This window comes from Lissotriton vulgaris, chromosome 2_1 (assembly GCF_964263255.1).
Source record: "Lissotriton vulgaris chromosome 2_1, aLisVul1.2, whole genome shotgun sequence".
NCBI classification, from domain to species: Eukaryota; Metazoa; Chordata; class Amphibia; order Caudata; family Salamandridae; genus Lissotriton; species Lissotriton vulgaris.
This window is the reverse complement of record NC_141687.1, coordinates 1401951358-1401979155: the sequence shown is the minus strand read 5'-3', so window position 1 is coordinate 1401979155 and position 27798 is coordinate 1401951358. Positions and strand designations below refer to the sequence as shown.

General features: G+C 42.8%; 1 protein-coding gene across 1 annotated transcript in view; it reads right to left on the bottom strand.

The window, feature by feature from the left end:
• POU2AF2 (POU class 2 homeobox associating factor 2) overlaps window positions 1-17503 on the bottom strand; it is a 316692-nt gene extending 299189 nt beyond the window's left edge. Inside the window, exon 1 of the mRNA XM_086958841.1 lies at window positions 17393-17503. Coding sequence (XP_086814967.1) covers window positions 17393-17402 — 10 coding nt within the window. The 5' untranslated portion in view covers window positions 17403-17503. The remainder of the gene's footprint in view (window positions 1-17392) is intronic.
• Window positions 17504-27798: the final 10295 nt, after the last annotated feature.

The window sequence follows — 27798 nt, the reverse complement described above, 5'->3', positions numbered from 1 at the left end:
GATAGACTTGGATTAGATTTACCCATTACTACTGATGACATTTTAGCAGCCATTAAATCTCTTCAAAAAATAAGTCCTCAGGCCCTGGTGGTATTCCAGCTGAATTTTATAAGAAATTCCAGTCTCATCTTTTGCCATATTTATTTCAACTTTTTACTTTTTTTTGGGACTGTTTCTGGTTCATTTGTTGATGCTTTAATTAGTGTACTTCCCAAGCCTGATAAAGATCCTACCCTTGTTTCCAATTATCGTCCTATATCTTTAATTAAACAGGACTGTAAACTATATGCTAAAATTCTTGCCTCTAGATTAGCCCCTATACTTCACTCTATTATCCACCCGGATCAATCAGGATTTATGAAGAATAGATTTTCTGCTAACAACACGAGAACCTTGTTGCATGTAATTGAACAGAGTCCTTCTTTACTTGCTCCCTCTGGAATTATGGCTTTAGATGCAGAAAAAGCCTTTGATAAAATTCATTGGCAATTTTTATTCCAGACTTTATTGTCATTTAATTTTGGTCCCTTGTATGATTTCTGCCTTGTATTATACCCCCACTGCTCGGTTATTTATCAATGGCCAAATATCTACTCAATTTTCCCTTTTTAGAGGAACGCGACAAGGTTGTCCCCTTTCCCCACTTTTATTTCTGCTGGGAATTGAACCTTTTCGTAGTCATATTAGAAAATGTGATGATATTAAAGGTATTACGATAAAGAATGTTACTATCAAAACCTTAGCTTATGCTGATGATTTATTGTTATTTATAAGTGACCCTATCTCCTCTATCCCGTCCTTATTAGAAATTATTACCAAATATTCCACCGTCTCAGTTTACAAACTTAATGTTAATAAAAGAGACTTTTTCCCCTTAAATGTTTATTGTACTCCTGATATGTTACCTATGGCAGATATTATTTGGCAAAAAAATAAATTGAAATATCTTGGCATTTTGTTTTTGTCCTCCATCCTAACAATTTTAACATTGAATAGTAATTTTATTCTTGATTATATTAAGAATAAAACATCTAAATGGTCTTCAATTCATCTCACTTGGTGGGGAAGAATGGAATCTATTAAAATAAATATTGCTCCTAAAATATTTTATTCCCTTGCTATGATCCCTACTCAGTTTCCACTAAAATTTTATAAAGATGTTGATAAATTGTTATCCAAATTTCTCTGGAATTATAAATCACCTCGAATTTGTTATAAGAAATTAAAAATGCCCAAATGTAATGCAGGTTTCGGCCTACCTGACTTTCTTTTATATCATTAAGCATTTATATTAAAGCAAAGTTCTCTATGGTTTAGTTCTTCCTCTATAGTCAAACCTCCTATTTGGTTTAATATAGAGAAATCTCTTGTTAATCCTTTTCCATTACCCACCTTGCTTACTATGTCTCATAAGTCTACAGTTATACACCATTCAGTTATCATCAAATCTTCAAAACTAATACTTAATAATTTAGATTCAAATTTTGCTTCTCCTATAAACACTACTGCAGATTTATCATTATGGCATAGTTCTGTTATTAAACTGAATAGAAATGTGAATTTTGGGAATTCTTGGATTAAGGCTGGTATACTTTATCTTAAAGATTTATTTTGTGATAATGCCTTTGTTCCTTTTGAAATTTTACAATCAAAGTTTCAGTTACCTAACGCTGATTTTATTAAATATGAATCTTTATGTAATTCAATTTTAGATTTATTCCCACATGGTATCCCATCTACTGTTGAAACAGATTTGATAATTTATAGTCAAGCTGTTTCCACATCTTCCAATGCAGTCTCTATTTGTACAAAAAATGTGGTACTTCAATAAGTACCAATCTTAATGTAATTTCAATATTTTGGAATAATGAACTTTCCCTTTACCTATCTAATGATTCTTGGAAAGTTATTTGGCTTAATAGTATTTCTGGCTGGCTACCTGTGTCTCTATACCAGACAAATGCTTATATCCTACTAAATTCTTTATAGACCCCATTACGTCTCTTCCGTGTTAAATTAATACAATCTGATACTTGTTGGCATTGCAAATTGCACCCAGGGTCCTTACAGCATATGTTATTTGATTGTCCCTTAATTTCAACATTTTTGTCTGAGGTTTGGGATACTATGCTAAAAATATTACCTATTCAAGAATTTCTTTCATATAAGCTATTAAATTGTAAATCGGTTGCTCGTGTACATCATCGCAATGAGTCTGAAGAAAAATTGTTTAACCCCTTCCCTGCTGGCCCGTTTCCACCGCTGTGCGGTAAACAAAAAAACAGGGGCGGGCCATGACGAACCCCAGCCGTCATCAGCACACGAGCACCGTAGTGCATGACGGCTGGGGTTCGTCATCAGCATGGAAGGGGTTAATATCTTAATTTCGGCTGCTTTAAAATCAATCACTTTTTGTTGGAAAGATGCTTCATCTCTCTCTCTGGTAATGCTTGGTGGTCCAGGATCATGTTTACAAGAAGAGGTGCACAATTATCCTTGCATGCGGTTAATCATAATTCTCAGTCTTATCAATCCTTTTGGTCGCCTATAGATACATATTTGTTAACATGAATGTATTTTTTGCTACTCCTTATTTTGTTTAACATCATTATTTTGTATTATATGTAAGTTATCAGTAACTCTTATTTATATAAAAGATGATATAATATGTACCCTTCCTTCCCCTTTTCCCTTCCCTTTCTACTCCTCTTCTTTTTTCCTTTTTATTGATTATCGTTTATTGAAATGTATTTACCTATTATATTTTGCTGCTGATTTGTATTCATCAATGGTTTAGGTATTATTGCCCATGCTACCATTTTTTGTATTGTCTATTTCTGTAATTGTTTCTGAAAATTTAATAAAGTATTTTGAACTGAGAAAAAATTGCTCAGGCGTAAATATAAATATTAATATAAACCTGTAAGTTTACAAATATTTTATGAATTAAGCCCAATGTCCAAGGAAGTGGGTTTGGGCACCCAGCGTGCAGCTCCTGCACCTGAACCTAGAAGTTACTGGCGGACATCCCATTTCCACCAATCTTCTCTATTAGTTAAATTGGCCGGTGGGGAACACTTTTGTCAGGCATGGGGAGATTAAGTGATTTGCCGAGAATCACAGGATGTTGAACGTCGTTGCTGAGACCCGAACCCGGTTCCCCAGCTTCGACATCAACCACTCTAGCCGTAATGCTACATCCTCTCCCCAAACAAATATTTGTAATATTTTGCTTGAGTTGTCATATATATTATTCTTTGTGGTTCATACTAGGTGCCACTGGATCCAAAATTGCACATTTTAATCATAAACAAGAGTGTTTTAATACCAGCCAATTGCTAATATTTTATCATTTGTTCCTATCATAGATGCTGGAAGCAAGGGTTAGGTGAAGCTGCAGTATGCTTGAGTTCAGAAGGTAAATGAGCAATAAAGATACCTTTACATTTTGATGTTATCTTGTCTTTGTGTTAAAAGACAGATGTCAAATTTCAAGCCATGTCTTCTGACAAATTGCTGTTTATTATTTAAAAGTGGAGAATGGCGTTTACTTTTCTTTTGCTGACTGTAAAGTGAGAACATTTTGTAAAGTGAACTATGTGACAATATTGCTAGTGTACAGGGAGTGAGAAAGGAAAGGATATAATGTCTATTTTTTTCTAACACACTAACAAAATTTAAACCAGTAAAAGTACTCTATAAATATTTTTAAATGTATCAGTAGTTAGGAAAGCTCAAATGTAAAATCAAAGCTAATTTGAACACTTTACTTGCTGATGCGCAAATGATAAAAATTTGCTGAAATTACATACTTTTTCTTTCATTTGTGTTCTATGTAGATTTATCAGTAAAATTGCATGCTTGCGCAAATCTAGTAGATATTTCCATTAAAGATGGCTGCCGCCTGTAAAAGACAGGTAAATGTAAATGTGTTGTATTTGTATAGCGCGAACAGTAACCCGTAAGCATCCCGGCGCTTGTACTCCTACCACAAGGGAACCCCTCCTGGCTTTTCCTTGTGAGGTGTCCACTCCTGGGCATCCCATGGTGAAACCAGGCATCCCTTGTGCATCGGGGGCCGTTGTGGGGACTAAGCAAGCTATTGCCCAGAGTTGCAGCGTGGGACCCATGCTTAGATTCGGCACTGAGGCGAGAATATCCAGTCAGAGGAATTTAAGCCCGATCCCGCCAAGGCGGGAATCGAACCCTGGTCCCTGGCCAGCGTTCTGCATCAAGGTCTGCCGCTCTAACCATTGAGCCACACTTCTCCACACAGGTAGCTATTACACCAGGGTTTAGTAGTATATTTGTGACAGTGTGCTCCCCAATGCACGGCTACCTATATATTAGTGTTTTCAGGCCGCGGTTCTGGCCAACAAGCAGGTTCAGAAGCGGGGAGTCGCCGGGAGCCAGATGCCCGAGCTTGAAGATTTCCCCCAGCCGCCTGCCTATGCGGTGCTGTGAAATCATCACACACACATAAATCTCTCACTCGTAGGAGGAGAAGAGACCAGGAAGTCCCAGTGTCTTGATTACACATAAGGTCGTAATCCTCTTTTTACTATTTTTTCCTACTTCAAGTGGTGGTGAAGTCTTAGCGTGCTTCGCTCACTTGTTGCAGGTATATATGGTCCTGATGAACGCTGAGCTGAGTATTGGCTCCTTTTATCAGAAACATGTCGACCTATATTTGTTTTTTGTTTAGGACTGGGTGGTTCAAACTAATATAACCACTTTCCCGTCCGTTACTACTTTCACCAAAACTTTTAATGAGGTTAGAACTACCCCCTAATAAATTAGTTCGGGGAGTAGTCCATACTTCTTTTAATTTCCAATCACTATTTCCAATACAGAACCCAATGAAGACAAATGGCAACCAACTGTCTTGTTGGTGCCTGAGGGTTCTTTCTGTGGCACTCTATATGTAATCCTTTTTGTCTGACTGCTCTCTGTCTGTTCCTCTCCCTTTGCTTGGTGGTAGCTATTGACTATCCCTTTCAGTTTTTGATTCTCTCTTTTGTTGATTTATAACTATTGCTCATAAAGGGGTACAAGAGTAGCTTTATAAGCCCTTTCTCTCCTGTTGATTATATATATACCTATATATTACACCTTCATTGCTCTCCTCGTGAATGGACGTGGGTCACTCATTACACTTGTTATCAGTGTGCTGCTCAGATTTTTCATAATGCTTATCGGTTCAATAATGTAACATTGATGGCAAACACACCCACCCTGAAAATGTTTCCAGCACCACTGGTTACTATCACCCCCGTACAAGTAAATCAACTCATGAAAAGGGAGAAAGTGCATATGTCATGGATTTGCCCCCAAGAGTAAAACTGAATTCTGCATTTCTGGAGACTGTCAAAATTTCATGTAGTACAAGCGAAAGTTATGCATTACCTCCACATCTCTCTCTCTCTCTCCTTCATTCAGTCTCATGTGTACAGAATGAAGGCGAGGGAGTAAGAGTAATGCCAGTAATTACCAGTAAGTAATTGAGCCATACCAAGCACACAGGAGCAGCCTGTGCAGGTAAGCGAGATGGGGCGGGGTGGGGGAAAGTCAACATACGATGACAAGGAAATAAATATTTAATTTTCCCTCATTGTCAACTGTTGACTCCCCCCCCCCCATGGATGAGGGAAAATTAAATAAACATGTAATTTTCCCTCATCGTTGTCTGTCGACTCCCCACCCCCCATCGGTCTTACCTGCACGGGCCACTCCTGCAAGCACACACACACTCTCACAAACCAAATTGTGCAGATTACCAACTGTCTGGACAAGACACACATGTAAGTAGAGGGGAAATATGGGTTTGCATCTTTTACTTTGTTTTTACTTCTTTGTGCACAGGAAAAACATGGGCATGCCTTAAGCAATTTTACGCTCTAATTTTAACACCTATTCCAAACTGGATTTCAAACTTCAGCTGGAATGCTTGTGAACACCTGCATAGTTACATCTCTGTGGCTGTTGACCACATTCCAAGTGACCACATGATGCCTCCTTGCTTGGAACTGCAATAAACCTACTCCTAACCCAAAACTTATCACAGTAGAAAAAGCAATATATACTCTAATTTGTCTCTGTAGATGGGGATTTATATCAGAAAATTCTCAAATATTGAGTGTCTTTTCAGGGACCCATGAAAGGGTAATGCAAAGGTTCTAACCCCACCAAAGGTACTTCTATGGACTGCAATATTAGGATTATCAGTGGATGGTCTGAATATTGTGGCTCAGGTGGAGAAGCACTGGTTCTCTGTTTAAAATACAGAGTGGGCTCACCCACACCCCATCCTTCACACCAATGAAGTAGAGTCTCACATAAACATCAACGTGCCAAAGCATTTGCTATCACACAAGCAATCATGGCGTCACTACGCTAATTAGGTCAGCCTCTATGGTTTAATTAACCTACAGTTACCCTTGTATGAAGTAATTGAAGCATCTCTTTCACATTAGAGTGATTGCATTATAACAGGACCTATCTCACTTTTTTTAATTTAAAAAAAATCCAAGCTCAATAAATATCTCTGCCAGTGGTGCAGTGTTAGACCTCGAACCATTGGCGTGGGTCTCCCTTCCATTTTTGCTGTTGCCTCATGTGGTTTTGCTGGTGTTAGATGCTTTGGGCACTGTGCCACTGCTGTCCAGTGCCACAGTGCAAGTGCTCCCTATTGTAAATTAATGTATGGATTAGTGATTCCATGATTGGCTTGTTTGGATTACTGGTCAGACCCTAGTATAGTGCACTGAGTGTGCCCAGGGCATGTAAATCCAAATGCTGCTGGTGGGCTGACTAGAGGCAAGGGTCCCTATTTGTCACAAGAACCTACCTGTGCCAACTAGAGACCCCCAAATATAACATGCAGCTACTATGAAATGTTAGTACAACATCACAAATATTCTGGACAACATCAGTCTTAATGTTGCTAAAATGCCATCTGGTCCCACAAAAAAAGCCCCCACAGATGCCAATCATAGGCACAGGCTCCCAGAAACAGCTTCAGTTCCTTCATAAAAAGTGGATTAAAAGCACTGGTGTCCTTAAATGCCCAATGTCAATTATATTGAAAAGTAAACTTTCGTAAAATATGTTTCCTATTCAGATAAACATGGATTGACAATGGAAATACTTGTACAGACTTTAATGTTTAATGAGCTGCAAATAAATACAAACCTAACACATCAGTTATCTATATTTGATAACTTTATTAATATGTTAATCTATTATCAGGGAATATGAGAGATGTTTAGTTGGTTAACCATGATTCATGCAAACTCTAGCCAGAGCAGAAGCTATTGAAGACAAATTGACTAGTCAAAGATGTCTCCGCTTTTCACAAAGTGGTACAGCTATCCTGATCTCAGCAGCCTGTCATGGGCATCAGTGAGCAATTGAATACAATGAGAAAAGGACAGGATGGGACAGGATGCAGATGGGGAGTGTTAGAACTGGGGGTCTCTAGTTGGCAGAGATAGGTACCACTGTCCAAATAGGGGCCCTTGCTGCTAGTCAGGGTAAGGAGGAACGACTCTTTAGATAAACCCTGCTCACCCCCTTGGTAACTTGGCACGAGCAGTCAGGCTTATCAAAGGCAATGTGTAAAGTATCAGTAACACAGTGAAAACACCACAAACTGACTCCACAACAGTTTAGAAAAATAAAGGTATTTAATCTAAACTACACAATACAAAAACAACAAAAATCCAACATACACAGTTTAAGAATATGGTTTCAAAAGAGTTCTTAAAGTTGTTTTAAAATAATCCACAGTTGTGTCACGGTTTAGTCAACAGTACCTTTAGATGCAACAAAAGTTCCAAGTGAAAGCTGTAGCGTTGAAAAGCAAGCGATGCATCACTCCCGAAACCCTGGGGAGGCGATGCGACAACCCAGCTGGACGCAGCGGACGTGTTGCGATGACCCTGGTCTGTATGGGGAGGGATGTGATAACTTGCGTGGATTCCGGTGCATAGGTTTCAGTGCGAGGCGGCTCGCAAAAGGTACGATGCGATGATCTTCGGGGGCGACGACGATCTCCAGTGCAGCGACGATGCGTGGCTCCGCGGCGATCTTCTCCTCTGACGGCCCCTTGATGCGATGGCTCTGCGATGACTCTCGCAGCGAAGTGATGCGGTCCGCAAGCAAGCGGTGCGACGATCTCACCCAGTTATGACAGGCTCTACGACAATACTCACAGCGATGGTAATCTTCCCACACCGGACTAGTGCGTCCCGCAACTGAAGGATGCGACGACTCTGGCAGTGGCAACAGGCGCTGCGACGATCTCGGCCTTCGTAGCAGCGGGAATTTCCTCGCACTGACGGAGATGCGCTCCGCAAGCAAGCTAAGCGATAAAATTTACAGAAAGTCTTTAAAATCTTGGTTTCCAGCTTCCCAACACAGGAACAACTTCCAGAGGCACCACAACTGGCCCAAGCACTCTAGGAAGGACAAAACTCTCTCAGCAGAGTTCAGGGAAGCTGGGGGTGAAGTCATTTTGTTCCTGGGACTTCTTAACAGGGAGCCAGCTCTTCTCAGGCCCTTGGAGATTCCTTCAAGCAAGGGGACACAGCACAAAGCAAAGTCCTTCCCCTCTCATTGGCAGCAAAGCAACAGCAGGTCAGTCCAGCAGAGCAACAGCAAGACAGTCTTCCTTCTTCAGTTTCAGCTTTCTCCTTGGCAGAGGTTCCTTCTTGATTCCAGGATGATCTAATTTTCTGTAGCCAGGGGTCCTATACTTATACCCCTAAAAGTCTTTGTTCCCTTTGTGCAGGAGGGCTCTGAGCCCGGTCTGTACCAGTTCTGGGTGTTTCCTGAGCACTTTGTTTTCCTGGCCTCTCCTTTCCTTTCAGAGAGAGGGGCAGGGTCGTCAGGCGCCCAGCAGGAGGTGGAGCCAGCATTCTGGAAGGCAGGCACAGCCCTATTCAGGCCCAGGTGTTATCCCCTCCCACCACTCAAGATGCAGATACAGTCATTCAGCCTAGGGCTGACTCAGCCAACCTCTTGGGGGCTCCCCAGCCCCTGTCACTCTCAACCCAGACAGTCACAGACAGGCCAAGGCACACAGAAAGATCAGACAAGAGAACAGCAACTTTTTTAAATTGCTGTTCTCAAAAACAGGATTTAAAAAAACACTTTTCTTAAAAGATGTGTTATTAAATTCTGAGTTCAGGGATACCAGACTTTTATGTGCTACCTTGCTCCTATGGGAAGATATGCTCGTAGCCACTGTAGCCAGCATTCCCCATGATAGCCTATGGGCAAGGTAACCTTACAACAGTGAAAAACGAAAATGGCTGTCACTCACTACCAGAGCATGTCACCTGCACTAGTACATGCTCTACCTTTCACATACACTGCACCCTGCCCAAGGGGGCACCTTGGGCCTTCTATAGGGGTGACTAATGTGCACAGAAAGGGAAGGGTTAGGCGTGGTCAATGGGGACACTGACCAGTAGGACATGGCAGTTCGTAGACTGCACACAGGCACTGTGGTGGCAGGCCTGAGACACCTTTTTAGGGCTACTCCTGTGGGTGGCACAATCAGTGCAGAAGGCCCACTAGTAGCATTGGTATCACCAGCCCTGGCACACTCAGTGCACTTTACTCGGGACTTCTTGGTGATACAAATATGCCAAACATGGATAACCAATTTACAATAACAATTTACACAGGGAGAACTTGCACTTTGACACTGATCAGCAGTGACAAAGTGCCAAAGCATCTATACCAGCAAAAATGAAATCCAGCACAGTGTCAAAAATACCGGAGGCAGAGGCAAAAAGACTGGGGAAACCACGCCAAGGATGCCAGGTCTAACAGGGAGCCAGAGAGGAACACTTCCACCTCTGACAACTGGGAGAGAAACTTTTCTGAGGGATGTCTCAAAGGTCCATGATGTGCACTGTCTCTCTGATGCATTGCTATTTCACAAGGGGTCTTGGTCCTGTGCAGACTGTGGTCCTCTGGCCAAAGTAGGAAAGATGAATGCCATCCCCTGGACTTTGAAGAAGGCTTAGGGAAAACACATGCCAACAGGTAAATTACTCTGGACTTGGATCCCAGCATTACAAAGACTTGGCAAGAAAACAAAAAAGCAAAGTAAGTTTTCGTCTGTGCATTAAATTATAAGCCTGGTATGACTTATCTGCCTGAGGCTCATCAGGTGGACTTAAGCCCCATCAATACCTGCTCTTGGGATGTACAACCTAGGCTAGAAAACAAGGATAAATGCCACAGTAATCACAGACTGGAGGTACTAGATATGAACAGAGGATGCAGTACCTAAATATTCTCAGTGCTTAACTAAGAGGCATGTTGCTTCCAAGACTGTTATTCTCGGTAAATACTCCCAGAAAGCATCCAAAGCTCCAGACATTCTCTCTCACCAGAAAATAATTTCTTCCTTACACTTTAAGAGGTCAATCCCCAATGACACCTCAATAGTTTTACATACATTTACCCTGTATAGAGCGAGACAAGCAATTGAGCAATAGGTATTGACACTGATGAAATGTGTCTTTGACCTACACCAACAGCGCATTGTCTTCTACCATGTGCAGCAGAGAATTTCCGCTGGATTGGCTGGAGCCAGGCCCTATGTCCTACTTGCTCATAGCTGCCAACCAGCAAAACACACGGCCAAAGACCATCTGCAGCCTGGGTTGGTTGCAGAACCTGGCCTACTGCCAGATCCTGTTCACGACCCTCAGCAGGCAGCCTAATGATATTGCACATGTCTCCTTGCAGTGTGCATTGGAAATTATTTTTCTATTTTTTTAAATAATTTTTTGTAAAAATGATTTCCTAATATCTATTTAATTATTTATATGTAAAAAATAGTTTTCATCAAAACATTTATTTTATTTTATACAAAATTATGTATATTTCTGAACATAAAATGGCAGCCATTTGTTTCCGATTTTTGTGAGGGTCCTAATTTTTTCGTTTTTTCTCTGCTGGGTTCAGGCTTCTCTCACCCCAAACCTCCACAGCTGTTGAAAATGTATACACAGAACGAAAAACACGTTTTCTTTTCTAAAATTGTGATTTTTAAGATGGTGGAAAAAATAAATCCCCTTCTTCAGCCAATTACATTTGACAAAAAAACTAAATGTTATTGGAATGATTTACAATTTTCAGAATGCGAGCTTTAAATGACATAGATATGCAAAATTGGTAACACATAAAAACAGAGGTGGCCAGCGCAGGTAAGTGCGGGAGGCTGGTGAGGTGCGGCATGACGCGGCAGAGATGGAAGACGACAGACAACGGAATAACTATTATTTATTTATTTAATAATACCTATTCCGTCGTCTGTCAACTAAACCCGTAACCCTGCCCTACCGCATTTACCTGTGCCGGCCACCACTGCTTAAAAGCACACCTTGAACTTTTTTTAATGAATATATCTCAATAGTTACTGAACGGATTTACACCTAACCTATAAAACCATAAGGGCAGACTTACAAGCCCCTTGCGCCACTTTTGCTTCACTTTTAACATGGGAAAAGTGATGCAAAAGTGGCGCAAGGGGCTTGTAAATCTGCCCCATGATTTTTAATTAAAGTTCTGCTTCATGGCAAGTTTGGTGTAAGGTAATTCAGCTATTTTTGCATTATAACCAACAAAAAGTATCTATTTCCCCTGCACGAAAATGCGACAAAATTGGCAGGCAAGACCTCAGCAAAGTGGTTACAAAGTTGGTGCAAATCCGTTAACATGGCCCAAAGTTATAGGAAATTCGCAAAATTACTTTTCACCGAAAGGTGCAGCTGAATCATAAGACAGACGGACGGATGGACGGAATGACTAACTGACTGACTAACGGATGGATGAGCCATGGTTGCAAAAAAATGAAGGCCAAAACAAATGTTATTTAGACAAGCCTTGTTAATAAACACATACTCACACGTTTATGGCGCAAACGTCAAATTCCAGTTTATTACCACAGTACAGCAAAAATTACGCAGTCTGCATATTAAAAGATACTTTACACAGGGAAAAACCAAACAATTTAACAAATAGCCATGACGACTCTCCAGTATGATTTTACCTCATTGTACAACTTTTACATTCCACTCTGATTTTGATTAAGTACATTTTTGTAAATGACGTACACTTGAAAAATGGCATGGCACACACCTAATGTGTAGATGTGAAGACTTGTATGAGCTATTTATTACTATTGTTGAGGGGGAGGGGCGGGATGAACCATTCGAGGCGTTGCGTCTTGTGAGTTATGGCACTACCCCACGCTCAAGAAAGATAATAAATAGTATGTTACATTAAGCACTTTATAATTATTATTCTTGTTTTTATCATTGATATCTGTGAACGTAAACAACACATCTCTCTTCACGTATGCCATGGGCTAAACAGTTTAACCCCTTCCATGCTGATGACGAACCCCAGCCGTCATGCACTACGGTGCTCGTGTGCTGATGACGGCTGGGGTTCGTCACGGCCCACCCCTGTTCGTGCTGTTTACAGCACACCAGGGGAATCGCGGCCGAATGGAAAGGGTTAAATGCTTATTGAACTGCCTACACCACAAACTAAATTGCAGATGGGTGATGTTATTGGTAAGCGAGCTCAGTGAGGTAACACCTTGGCCGCGGCGCAAATCCTGCCGCGGTGCTGGACATTCCATTCTTGGGTGTGGTTCAGACGGCCCCCGGCCGTCGCGCGCACACGCCCACCGTGACTCATGATGGGCAGGGGCCGTCATGAGCACAGAAGAGGTTAATGTGCACCTTGCACCGTTTGCTAGTCATTATCAGGTGACAGGCTCATACCTACAAGGGTCTACTTAGCCTTTCTTTCTTCTGAAGTAGACCAATATGACCTAAGCCAGTTTTAATATGTGTACAATACACTGACACTAAAGAGCCAGTATAGTGAACTATAAGCAGAGCCACTGGAATTGTGCGACTGAGCAGACATGGCAATTTTCGCATTATTAAAGATTTGCGGCATTTGCCTCATAATCCATCATCTTCTACATAATCTGCAGATTTTAACAAAAAAGGTTTTTTGTTTCTATCTCAATGGTTCAAACGTTAGTAAAAATGCAGCGAAACGTGTTGCTGGGCAATAAAGGTATTTTGCCAAGCTGGACTGATCACCTGTGCAAGGTGCTTATTGCTATATTTGGGTATTCAACTGGTACAGATGAGGAGCAACCAATGCCCAGTTAGTGTTTCAAAGTTTAAAAAGGACAAAGAATGAAGTAATACTATTACAAAATGTGCCACTTTATGCCGCATAATATGACTTTTCTTGAAGTATCATTTACTCGCTCCTGCTGCATACATTTGCCCGCTCCTGCCGCATAATTCCAGTGGCCCTGACTATAAGTACATACTTTTTTGTTATATTGCAATGCTTGTCCATCGCCTTCACTTGTTTGATGATGCAGAATGTGTGCATATCACTGTATCATAACACATAATATTAATAAATATGGAGCTGAAAACATTAATTCATGGACAAATAATAATAATAATAATAATAAATAATTAGACTAGCCCCAAATACGCCAAAATAGCACAGAATAATCAGGCAAGAATGAAGCAATGTTAAAAAAGAGGTATCAAATACATGTAATACAAAAATATCAACATAATGAATATTTAATGATCATCATTAAAGGCCTGATGGTAGGCATGATTATTAAGGCTACCTATATGATAATTATTATATACCTATAAAACATTATCAGATATAAGACAAATAAGCTAATAATCAATATTTTGCTTTCAGAATTTACCACAAATATCTTTAAAAAGTCAATAGCTTCACAATGCTCTGGCCATCTGTTCAGTGGTGTAGGAAGTGGGGGGCGGGAGGTGCGGGGGTGTGGTGGGTGCGGGCCGCCCGGGTGTCATCACTGAGGTGGGTGACAAAATTCCAAAAATGTGTTTTAAAAACATCTTTTTGCCATTTTGTCAAGCCAGGGGTGACAAGAAACTTTCCGCACCGGGTTTCACCTGACCTTGCTACGCCACTGCATCCGTTCATGCCCACCTCCATGATCAGATTTTTGCCATTAGGACACCAGAACATACACAGAAGTTTTATATCATTTCCCTTTTTGTGCAGGGGCCATCTTCTGGAAGTCTCAGAGCAGTAAGAGTCTACAAACATGAAAAGTAGTACCAATTTGTTACATAAAGTGCTGTTTGGAAATATTTGGTTGTATTAAAAAAATTCGAAGCAAGTACGAATGTGACATTGTGGTAAAATTAATAGGTGGTATTACTAACTATTGGGAGCATAGCCACTTCCTATATAGGAGCACATGCTGAGCTTATGAGTGCAGTAATGGAAGCAAAGCAGATCGACTTTCACTTTATGGAGCATATTTACAAGCCCCTAAAGCCACCGGAGCGCCACATTGCTATGCAGGCGTCGTGCCATTCCACATATTTACTAGGTGGCACTAAGCCAATTGACATGGCTTAATGCCACCTTGTAAATATGACCCTTTCTCCAGCAGTATGCTGCTGCAAAGGGGCGGGCAATAGGTGTTGCTGTTGGCATTCCACTGCAACACCCATTTCGTTTTGACGCTGCCCCAGATTTACAAGGCCAGGTCAGCGCCAAAAACTAAGGCCAAGTAATACCTCGTCTTAGAATGGTGAAATGAGGAGAAATTATTATTAATATTGCCTCATTTTTTGCTCTTTCTATGTGTGCTGCCTTGCCTTCTGCAGCACACATAGAAAGAACAAATCGCCATTATCAATTGCTTCTGTGCAGGAAGGTGTCCCTTCCTGCACGTAAACAATCGTCCCTGCAGCACAGGCACCTTTGCAACATGGCAGCAGGGTGCCTGTGCTGGCAGTATGCAGCTTTTTTAGCACCAGCGCTCGGGGAAATGCAGGGGTGTGCAGTATTTTTGTAAATATGGCACATCCATGAATTTTGAAAATGTCAGCGAGAGGCGCTGCTAAATTTGGCGTGACACAGTGCTCCGGCATTTTCTTGTAAATATACCCCTACATGTTTTTATGAGTCTATTTAGGATCCACCACTCAATTGCAGCCAACTGTGCCTGATCTCCTTCAGATTGCCCTCATTAGAAGGTTTTAGTTTTTTTTAGGCATGCATAGGTTTGCACATTCCTTGATCACTGGCCTTGAGGTAGTTGGAGGACTTTCCCCTTTTTCCTTCCCCTACACCAAACACGAAAATACCCCAACACTAAACTAGGACTCTGCTTCTGTTCTCAAAGTAAATAAAACCTTTTCAATACATGTGCCCCAAAACACATAATAACTTATCTTATACCACTTTTTCTTTCCTAGTCCCCAGTCTCCAATGCGTAAGGAAATGGGATCACAAAAGGTACCTCTGCAATGTTAGTCGCCATTTTCAAAGAGAGGTGGTACCTTGCGCACCTTTTCAAGATAACCATTTAGAAAAATGGGGTTAACCCGATTTGGTCAAGGACCTGGGTATTGTACTGTATGAGAAAAACAAGGGTCCTAGACCTCAATTTAAACAATGTATAAATCAATACTTAGTTGATTAATCATGTGAATTCAGAGCATATAATCAATCACCAGCTCATAGTAATAAATACAAAAACCAAAAAACAAACAATAACGCAACGGACTGAATTATTACCAAGCAATTTTAATTCATTGCTACATCCAAAAGGTTTTTTCTTATTCAAAAACGGTAAAATATCAACTCGTTCTTGCCAAAGGATCAAACAATATAATAATATAAATTCATAAATAGGTGTGCTCCCAACAAGGGAACGTGCATAGATAGAAGTGATAAAGGTTGATATAAGTGTTAAAAGAAAAAAAGAGAAAGAATCAGAAATTGGTGAAACTGCCCCTTCTTTCTTCTTTGTCCTGATGAAGACTCGCACGGCCGAGGTGTAAATTACCCGTTAAGCCTAAAGACGAGTCAAAACGTCGACGCTCACCCTTTGATCTCATCCTGGACCTTGATTGTTCCTCAATTGACGTGCCTATTTTGGAATTTATATCCGATTAAAAACTATACATATGAACTATACTTAGGCCGGGTGAATATATATATTGTTGGATGGTGATTTGTTACCGATCTGCCTACTTGTCCTCTAATAATTATAATTATTTTGTCACCAATTTCTGATTCTTGCTCTTTTTTTCTTTTAACACTTATATCAACCTTTATCACTTCTATCTATGCACGTTCCCTTGTTGGGGGCACACCTATTTATGAATATATTTATTATATTGTTGTGATCCTTTGGCAAGAACGAGTTGATATTTTACCTTTTTTGAATAAGAAAAAACCTTTTGGATGTAGCAATGAATTAAAATTGCTTGGTAATAATTCAGTCAGTTGCGATATTTTTTGTTTTTTGTTTTTTGTATTTATTACTATGAGCTGGTGATTGATTATATGCTCTGAATTCACTTGATTAATCAACTAAGAATTGATTTATACATTGTTTAAATTGAGGTCTAGGACCCTTGTTTTTCTCACCTTTTCATGACAAGCTTTTCTATACTAGTAAGGGCTAGGAATGACAAAAACTCTTGCGTAAAAAAACAGTGAACTTGGAGGGTATGAAGGTATGTGAAAAGCCTTGCGAATATCCCCATTGTGAACACAGAAACGCAATCGTATCCAATGTTGAGATCTTTGTGCATTGTGCTTAGTTTTGCAAGAAATACATGAGGGTCGTGAGAAGACAAACTCTGCAACTTTTGAAACTCTTCATCCAAGGAAATGCCATGTGCAGAGGCGAGTCTGCAGATGCATGGATATAGAACCTGGGGTTTCAATCCTGATTTTGCCACAAGAACAAAATGTGTACGATTATCCATGTACCTGCAACTCCATGTACCTGTAAATATATATTCTATATACTGGTGTCAACAGGTCATATGTGAATTATACGCCTTGTAGTCTCCATTCTTCACAACCCACATCTACCACTGGTCTGTGGAATCAGTCTGGGGCTTATATTCCAATAAATACCCTTCTAGTATGAGTTTATGGCAGAAAGCATTGTTTGCAAAGTAAACACAGTTTTTTATAAATATCTTACAAAGCCCCTATTGTCTGACACTGGCGTCCTCTCACAACGTATTTAGAAATAAAACCACGCGAAGAGCAACGTAACTGCGTGCGCGTGAGGTGTCGGATAGAATTTCATAGAAGGGTTCTTGACAGTGATGGATTTTTTTTTGCTTTTATTCCGTACATCGAAAACACTGACTTTCATCACAGGTGGTATCTGGCCGACTGCTTGATCATTTAGAATTATTCACCCACTTCGGTTCCCACGCTTCACCCAGACAGATGAAATGGCCCCTCAGGCTACTTCTTGGCGCATGAAATGTAAAGGCCCTCACACACTCACCGGTCTCCATGCTGCAGACTTCCGGTACTGCGCGTCGCGGGTAGTGCGGGACTCTCCTCAGAAGATCAACTTCATCAGGTGACGAACTAATAATGAAGTGGGCGCATGGTGCGCAAGTTAAGTCTGATAAAGGCAAAAAACGCATGTTGTTAACTCTTAATGTGTTTGAAATGACTTTCCACGGATTTGTATAAATGCAAATCGTGTGCTGCTCGGCTCGGTGCAATTTGCATTGCCAGCGCAGTCTGCCATCGAGCAGGTTTCTGTATTCCTCCTGCGGTGTCAAGGAGCCTGCAGGGTGGGGAGGGTGAATAGGCCATACACGTTTGTTAAGCATATGTTTCTTCGTGCATTTCAGACATATTGTTTCTGATGGTCGAAAAAGTGAAAACACTGATAGCTCAATTCAGAAAAAACGTGAAAATAAGGAAGATTTACAAAAAAGCACTAACTGGGATGCTCATTTTCATGCCTTCTCTTTCTTTCTAAAATTTTGGAACGTACGTGTGCAATATTTTTTTTTTCACTTGCCACGTTTATTGGTCTGCCGTGTTGGAAAAAGCTGTCAGCAGAAGTCACCTATACCACATAAGCAAAAAAATTTGCTGTTTCTTTGCTTCAATGTACATTACAGCACTTAACTGAGAACATTTGAATTACAGAATACGCGTCTTCAACTATCTGTATATAAAACCCCATGGGGTATATTTACAAGGGGATAGCACTACCAGAACGTACCTCATGGCGATTGTCTGAAGGAGCTATGCCCTTAGCCATATTTATAAAGCGGCGCTAAACAGCTTTCAGTGGCTTAACGCCTCCTTGTAAATGCGGCCCCTTTACACGCATCACTTTGCCTGATAGGGGCGTGCAATGGGTGTTGCTGTGGGTGTGCCACAGCAACACCCATTGCATTTTGACACTGCACCAGATATATAAGGAAGTGTAAATCTGAGGCAGTGCCAAAAACGAATGCCATGCAATAGCAGGCGTTAGAATGGTGCATAGGAGATATACTTTTATTTCTCCTCGTTTTTGCTTTTTCTATGTGTGCTGCAACATAATGATTGTTTATGTGCGGAAAGGTGTCCCCTCCTGCACATAAGCGATAATTAAATAACAACAATTTGCAGGGGTGTGGCCAAGTCAGCCGAGATGACGGTCAAGCTTTTGTGAAGCTCCAGTAGCCCGAAATTAAATCTTTCTACATCCGTCCTGATGGCAGCCTTTCTCTGAGTGTGGGGACCCCAGGCCGGTGACTGATTCCACTTACAGGCTCTGGGCTGCCCTGGGGTTGTGCAGACATTTTCCATTTGGTTGACTGCCGCGCCGAGGGCCCACTAAATTGCAAGGGCATGCAGATTAGCAGTGTGTTTCCTGCTGTCCAGCGCATCCTGGGACCATTTGGCCTGCTTGTCTGAAGGGGAACCACCCCCAAATACCTTGATCCTGCGATGGCATAACAGGTGCCATCCCCATTCGAATGCTCTCTCCCTTTCCCACTCCTGGAGGGCCCGGCTGGACCCGTAGTTACCATGGTGGCTGGGGCCATACCACGAATGCTGCCGGACCTGCCGGCATCTGGGTGTGGTCTAGCAGATGGCTTTCCTGGGACCCGACGGACCAGTGGAGTTGCCTGACATTACAGACCAAGGGCCGGAGCTGGCCTACATGGGACTTGTTGGCTTGAATCCTGGGCCTAGACTGTGAGTCTAACTGGGGCCTGGTCTGGAGCCATACGAACCTTCCTTTTGTCATCCCTGCTGGCCTCAAGAATGCCCTGTATCTGGCGGTGAGGTGGGCCTTCAACCTGGCTTACTGGGGTCTGGCGTGGGCCTGCTGGAGGGTGCCCCCGGTGGGGATGTACTTGGTGGCTGGGGACACAAACTGATCCCAGGGACCAGATGGTCAGACCTGCTACTGTGAGACTCTCTGTGTGAGTTACCTTAAGGGGACTACTATTCGCATGTTGTATTGCTGCCACCTGCTGTCGGAGCAGACTCCGGGCCCTACTGTGTCCTTCTCACCCCTGAGGGCTGCGGACCCCAAGTTTAGGACCCTCGTTCTGCGTTCTGAGGTCTGGCTTCCCCTGGCCTACCCAGGTGCACTGCGCCACTTGACTGGTTATTCACCGGCTACTGTGTGGTGGCCTCTCTAACGCCACTTTATTTGCTGCATACCTTGCTTCTGCCTGCTGGCCCTGGTATTTCTCTCCTGTCTGGTGCTTGCTGCATGCTGGTCCTGGGGGCCTACGGCTGCCGCAATCCCGGAGAGGCTGCTCCGGTTAGTTGATTGTTTATGCTGCCTGAGGCCCGAGTAGGAGTACTCTGTCTGAACTGTATATTCTCAACCAGTGGATCACCAGGCTGCATGGCCCCTGGAGAATGTGGCATGGGAAGATCCCACCAACGACAGTGACTCCAACCAAAATGGACCAGTACACGGTCTGACGCGAGGGAGACTGCTGAGACCCGACGGACCCGGTGATCACATCTGCACAGCATGCTACGGTGAACCTGGGAATTTATTTATTTATTTATTTATTTATTTGTTTATTTATTTATTTGTACTTGTATTGCGCAACGGCTACGCAAAGAGGGTTTCCCGGCGCATATCAGCCGCTTCTGTACAGATAAAAGTGTCTTTATATATCAAACAGCCAGGTTTTTAGCAACTTGCGAAAATTTGAGTAGTTTGGCTCGTTTCTCAGTGCAATGGGGAGGGAATTCCAATGATGAGGGCTCAGGTAGGCAAAGGATTTTCCTCCAGTGCGAACACGCTTGAATTTAGGGATCATAAAACGACCCTGGGTGGCCGATCTGAGGGTCCTGGTCGGGATATAGGTTTTAGCCAGAGTGCAGAGGTACTTAGGGGCTGTGTTGGCTTTAATTTTGTACATATATATGAGTGCTTTAAATTTCACTCGATTTTCTACATTCAACCAGTGTAGCTTGCGTCGGAATGTAGAGACTGATTCTCTTTGCGGTACTTTACATAGCAATCTGACAGCCAAATTTTGGGCCATCAGTAAGCAGTGGGCAACTGTTTTATTTGATCCTAAGTAAAGAATGTTACCGTAGTCTAAACGGGACGTGATAAAGGCATTTACTACCGTTTTTTTAGTTGACTCTGGGAGCATCCAGCAGATTTTTCTCAGCCACCGAATGATGGAAAAACAGGTGGCTGCAACTTTGATTGATTGTGCATGCATGCTCAAATTATCATCATGGAGTACGACCTCCGCTTTTTCTCCGGTAAGTTTTAAGAAGTTAGCCTTCATCCAATTTGCTATGTTATTTAGTCCTGTTTTCAGCATTGAGATATCATTTGCATTTTGAGTCGCAAGGGAGAAAATAACTTGTGAATCGTCTGCATAGGAGTAGATCGTGAGTCCCGACTCCTCAGCTAACTTTGCCAATGGCTTTACATAAAGGTTGAAGAGAAGCGGACTCAAGATGGATCCTTGCGGTACGCCATGGCTAAATGAATGTGTTTCGGAGCAGGCGTTTTGAGAGAAAACTTGGAATGTTCTGTTTGATCCACTTTAGGTCATCTCCGCAAATTCCTATTTTGCTCAGTGTTTTTAAGAGCACTCTGTGTGAGATAGTATCAAAAGCAGCGCTCAAATCCAAAAGGATGAGCGCTACTGTTTCCTCTTGATCTAATTTCTGGCGGATTGTCTCCGTCACACCCAGGAGTGTGGTTTCCGTTGAGAAACCTGCCCTAAAGCCGGTGTGTGATGGGTGAAGTAAAAGGTGAGTGTTGACATTTTGTGTCAAGTGTATATGAATGTGTTTTTCCAAGATTTTGGACAGAATTGGGAGTAGAGAAATGGGTCGACAGTTTTTTGTGTCGGATGTATCTGCATTTGGTTTTTTCAATAGAGGATGAATCATGGCATGCTTCCAGAGGGCTGGAACTTTGGCATCTTTAATTGATGTATTGAGTACAGTGGTTATGTTTGACATCACTGAGTGATCAAGTTGTTTGAGAATATTAGCTGGAATTGGGTCCCTTGGAGTCCCTGATTTAATTGAACTTAGTAAATCTCTTGTGGTATTAGTTGTCAGTAGGGGCCAGTCCTTTAACATATCGTCGGCCCTTACTAGATGTTTATGTACCCGATCAGATGTAGGAACTTCAAGTCTAGGGGCCTCCTCTTGTTGTGAAACGATTTCTTGATAGATACCGTCCACTTTGTCTATGAAGAAAGTCGCTAGTTCTTAGGACAGCAGAGGTGGTTTGGCTATTGTATCTGAGCCTGACAGAATTTTCACTGTATTGAATAGCGTTTTTGCACAATTTGAAGCTTTGGAGATGGTTAAGTTCACATAGGTGGCGCGTTCCTGTCTGCATTCTTTATGGTACTTACTCAGGGCTGCTTTATAGGCTAGTTTGTCTATGGAATCATAGTTTCTTCTCCAAGTTCTTTCCAAAACTTTGCAACAAGATTTAGAATTTTTCAAGGAATCGTTATACCAGGGAGCAGGGGGGTGATGTGTATTTTTTTTGTTTAGAAATAGGGAGGCATAAATTGGCTGCTTCTGTGAACCAACTTTGTACTGTATTTGCTAAGGGGCCTATCTCTTGCTCCATAGGTGGTATATGCTCTTCTAGACATTTGTTATATTTTTTTATGTCTAGCCTCTTCCAGTTTCTTTGTGAATTCTCCATGCTGTTTATTGTGTTTAGTGTGTTTCTATTATAGGGTGACGTCAGGGAGAAATTAATCTGGAAGTGGTCGGACGAGATTATTGGTAAGGCTGGTAAGCAGGTGATTGTGTCTAGATTAGTAAAGATTGGATCTAGAAGATGGCCGGCTCTATGAGTTGGCCCTTCATTTACCAGTTTGAGATTTTGTGAGGCCATATCCGAGATAAGTCTAATGCTTTTTTTGCATGTGGCATCTTCTAAGTGGAGATTTAAATCTCCTAAAATTGTGAAATTTGCTTTGTTTGTAATCTGGAAAGAAATTTCCTCCATTAATGCAGGAATCCAATTAGCCATCTGATCTGGGGGTCTATATATGAGTATCCTGAGAAAATAAAATTGGAAGAGAGGGTGAGTTTGAAAAGGGGCGCTTCACATGATGTGATAAGAAATTGATCAAGGGTGCAATGATAGTTAAAAAAAAAAATTATCGCGATTCCTCCTCCTGTCTTTTTGGTTCTGTCTACTCTTACTATAGCATAATCGGAGGGTAGGGCTGCTGATATATCTGGTCCCGAACTTTCTTGAAGCCAGGTCTCCGTAAGGAAAACTGCATCTGGTTGATCGTTAAAAAGGAGGTCAAACATATTGGTATGATGTTTGGGGAGTGATCGGCAGTTTATACTTATCATTTTATAGGTTATGGGTTCACTACCTTTATTCCTATATTGTGTATTCTCAGTTTCCTTTGAATTTAAAGAGAAACCGCAAGAATTACAAAGAAAAGGATCTAAAATGTTATGGGCTTTGTCACAAGTGGGCCTAGCGGGTTTTCTGATTGGTTTTTAGAGACTCTGCGTCGTAATTATAAGTCCCTATCTTTTTTAGCTGTTTAGGCAGAAGTAAAGTTGGTGGTTGCACCGCAAAATTTTTGGGAATGATTCTTAAAGCCATCCAGGACTCCAGGGACATTGCAGAGTCCAAGGATGATGGCCTCCGAGTAGACCTTTCTCTACTACGCCAAGACCTGTGTTTCGTGGGGGACAGATTGACTGAAGCAGAAAAGTGTGTCTCTACAGCAGAGAACAAAATTACTGCACTTAAATGCCAAGTCTCCAAACTATCCACCTCAGTAGTGACCCTCACTGCGAGAACAGAAGAATCCAAAAACAGATTGAGGCATGACAACCTCCGGCTTATAGGCTTTGATGAATCTTTGGAGCTGCAGGGCCTTGCTCACACATTGGAGGAATGGTTCAGATCCTGGGTCACTGGAAGCAAACTTTCAGATCTATTTGTCATCTAGAGGGCCACAGTTCATTTGCACCAAGACCGCTGCCTGGGGCTCCTCCCGGGATGGTTTGCTGACCCTCAGGGACTGGGAAACTATCCACGTGAAACCCACACCCAGCCCTAACTTCGGGCCATATTATCAAGAACGGGCGATACATTATCGCCGCTTTTATCGGCAGGAAACTGCTGCTAAAGCGGCGATATTGGGCTTGATAATAGGCCCTTGTGAATTCCCATAGAAGCCCAGGTTCTGGTGTTAACCTGGGCTTCTATGGGAATTCACAAGGGCATATTATCAAGCCCATTATCGCCATTTTAGCGACAGTTTCCTGCCGATAAAAGCGGTGATAATGTATCGCCCTCCCTTGATAATATGGCTCTTCGTTTCTCAAATTCTAAGATTCTTATTTTTCCTGATTACACCACAGCGGTGCACCAACGTCGTCGCTCCTTTGAAAAGGTGAAACAGAAGCTCTGCGCCCTTAACCTTTGCTATATGATTATTTTCCAAGCCTGTGTTAAAGTTATTTTCCAGTCTACCACACTTTTCTTTGATACCCCTGAACAAGCCTGGCAATGGGACACCAAGAGGTGTCTGCTTAGAAAGCCATCACCTGAACTGCACCAATCCATTGATCCTGGGAATCATGCTCAAACGCTTCCCCATCAGCGGGAGAAAGGAAAACTGTATTGTTACAGAAGTCCAAGGATGGATGGCAGGAGGTGGCTGTGGTGCCGGACCCGTCTCCGGGAGAGAGTGAACAGCCAGTAATATCGCTAGCCATGAATGAATACTTGTCAAACACTGGAATGTTTTTTCACTCCTTTGATGATGTACCATTCTCTTCTCCCTCTCATCTCTTCCCACCTCCTTGATCATCTCCCCTCTACGAGTCCATGTATTTCTGTTCTCGCTGCAATGTGGTCATGGGCAGGAGTGACTGAGGGTATAGGGGACAGAATTATTGCTCCCCTTCATATTAGCTGAGACATATATTGCCTGCAAGTTGTTTGTAACTGCTGGTTTCGTTGTCATGCCTCTGGGGGTGTCAATGGCTTGGCCACCTTGGTCTTACTGAATATTATCCCACCTCCATAATACTATTTGAATGCTGTCAGGGATCAGATCCTGCTTATTAGGTCCTTCGAAGCCACAAATGTTTACCTTGTTTTACTCTGTTTCCAGAGTAGTTTGTTTTAGGGCGACAGATGCTTCCTGGGAAAATGTGTATGGTTGGGGATGTTGAGGGTAAGGGAATCAGTTGGATTTAGGGGATTGGATTGTTTTTCTAACCATGTTATTCCCTTTCAGGTTGTCAGCAGCACACCCTCAAAGTTGTTTATATATGTTTCCACCCTGCTTCCTTTAATTCCACTAATTAATCTTGGTTTATGACAGGGTCCACTCACATCCCTCACAATCTTCCATGGACCCCTAAACTAATGTTTCTCCCCTGGAACATCAATGGCCTCCTACACTGGTTAAAACGCTCCGCAGTACTATGGTAGATTAAGCGGTGCAAACCAGCAGTCGTTTTAATGAGGGGACTCACCTACTGGACACACAATGCGCCTTTCTTGGATGCTTTGGGTATGACAGGGTTTCTCACTCCAGGTTTACGCGAGGCTGCAGAGGTGTAGCCATACTGCTGCATAAATCAATTCCACTGACAGTTGTTAGTCATCTTGCATATTCTCAGGGGTTCTATGTGGGAGTTGAGGGCCATTTGGAATCCAGCCACTACAATTTCCTATCCTGCTATATTCCCCCACCGCTTTTGCAACCCAATCTCCACTCGCTATGATCCTTCTATATGAACCTTCCATCGAGGTTCACTGTGGTTGGTGGGGATTATACCGCAGCTCCCGACCCCCAACTTGACACCTCAACGGACCCCTATCCTGGCTGGCGTGCTCGCTCGATTTGCTTGTCTTCCTGGGCTGACTCTATCTGTCTCCATGATGGCTGGTGCTCCTGGCATCCCTCTATGCGAGCCTACATGCATCACTCAGTTGTTCATGATGCAGAATCACACATTAATTTGTTATGGTTACTGGTGGCAGACCTTTTCGCTGTTCATTCGTAACGCACCTTGCCGTGTGGCATCACGGATCATTCCCCTTTCATTTTGGAATGGGGAGTCAATATAGCACTCTCTCAGCCGAGCTTGGAGAATCAGTGCCTGGCACTTCAAGGCTTCTGCGTGGGGTCATCTCAAGGGTTATGCATGCTGCTGTGGGGAAGACCTATTAACACAGATTACTGATGTGGAGGGTCAGATACTATGCATGGAGGCTGACCTACATGGCTGTGAGACAGTTGAAACTTGTAGACTCCTGGCTGTAGCCTGTACTGATTTGTGACAGATTTCCCTTGAGGAGGTGAAACAATGCTGGAGGGCCTCCACAAAGAGAGTGTACAAGTCTGGCGATAAGTCAGGCAAATTGCTATATTGGTTGGCGAACTGCTGCGTTTCTGAAATGGTGGTGCTAAAAGTCCGAGATTCGTCTGGGCACCTTTGGGAAGAATTGTCTGATATTCACTTACCTTTGCTAATTTTGACTGAACTTTGTACTCCTGGCACCCCTTGCCTTTACAGGAAGTAATGAATCCCATTGTCGATAGCATCCCGCTGCCATCCATTATGGACTCCTTAACTAAAGAGTTGGACCGGGCCCTCACTTTCAAGAAAATAGACACTTCTATGTCGGCACTGAAGCTTAGGTAGAAGGCAGGGCTAGACGGTTACCCTATTGAATATTATAAACAATTCCGGGATATCCTGACCCCCCACCTATTAAATTTCTACACAACCATGATACAGCAGGGCTCTTTAATCTTGGAAGTGGACTGTGACACTATAGTGATACTTCCGAAGGAGGGTCTCCCTAAAGACCAATGCTCGACTTACCACCCTACTTCCCTCATTAATACTGGCGTTAAGATCTATGTGAAGGCCCTGATGACCCACTGGCCCTATTACTTGTAGATTTCACCAAGGCCTTTGATACAGTCTCTTGGGACTTCTTGTACAGGGTTCTGTTGCGTGTGGGTTTGGGAGATGGTCCGCCTCCTTTACTGCAACCCTACTGCCCATGTCCTGGTGAACAGTGTTCTATATCCTTCCTTTCCCATCTGAAGGATTTTGCGCCAGGGCTGTCTGCTTTCCCCATTGTTATTCGCTCTCACAATAGAACCCCTGGCCCGTCTTAAAAGCTGTGACGCCCAGATATGGAGCTGGCTGTGGGGGAATGGTTTTGAAGCCCAATCAGCTATATGCAGACAACATTCTTCTGTTTCTGAAAGACCCCAGGCTCTCGGTACCCCAGTGACTACAACTCCTTCGTCTGTATTGTGACGCATCAGGTCTTTGGATTACCGAAGGCAAATCCAGTCTGGTGGAGGTAAAGGGAGATGCAACAGGGCAGCTTTGGTGCCTGAATATTGCCACTCTGTGCAATTCTTTTTAACACCTGGGACTGCACATGTCCCCCTCCCAGACCTAGCCTGGGATCTCAATTTTCAGGGACTTGCTCAGGCGCTCAATCGAGATATCAACCGTTGAGCCACCCTCCCACTAAATCCCTGGGAGGCGCCACACTCTTCTATATGATGCGTTTACTTCACTATCTATACATCTTAGGAAATTATTCCCATCCTATCCCTCGCAAATGGTTCTGCTCCTTGACCTCTAAATTCACAAACTTTGTATGGGCGGGAGGTAGACACAAGGTTGCTTTCCAATTGGCGCTCCGATCCCCCTTTGATGGCGGGCTTGTACTGTCAGACATTTGTCATTATTATTTGGAAGCACATCTGGTTCCAATTAATGAGTGGTTCACTGGGGGTTGGGATGACCCGGCATTCAGTGAGTCTCAATGGTATTGTTGATCTCTTGTATGGGGCGTGTCTGTCTACAACACTGCCCTCTTGTACACAGGTGTCTATTACCTGCTGGAGGACAGCGCTCCAATTTACCCGTTGGTATCTCCGGACCACTGAGATGACGCCTCGATGGCGGGGTACTTGACTCAATCACCTTTCTACCTGGAAGTCTTCGCCCCCTGGAAATGGAAAGGGATGTCTAACCTGGCAGATGTATATCAGGGGGGCACCTAATGTCTTTTCAGGATTTGAAGGATTGATATGCACTAGCCAATTCACACTTTTTCAGTTTCCTTCAGTTACTGCACGCCTTGCAAGCCCATAGCCTCCCAGACACTCCTCTTCTCGTATACAATCCACTCGAGGCCAAAATATTCCTCAGACACCTGGGGATGGGTGCAATTTCCTTGCTCTAGAGCTCATCGGTCCTACATGCCCCAGACGGCATTGAGCGCACTAGGCAGAGATGGCTTTCTTTGGTGGAGGAGCTGGATGAAGACGAGTAGGGGGAAGCATGTATGGTGCCCTGGGAATTGGAATTCCTCACGGCTGTGCAACTTACCTTACTCCACAGCAT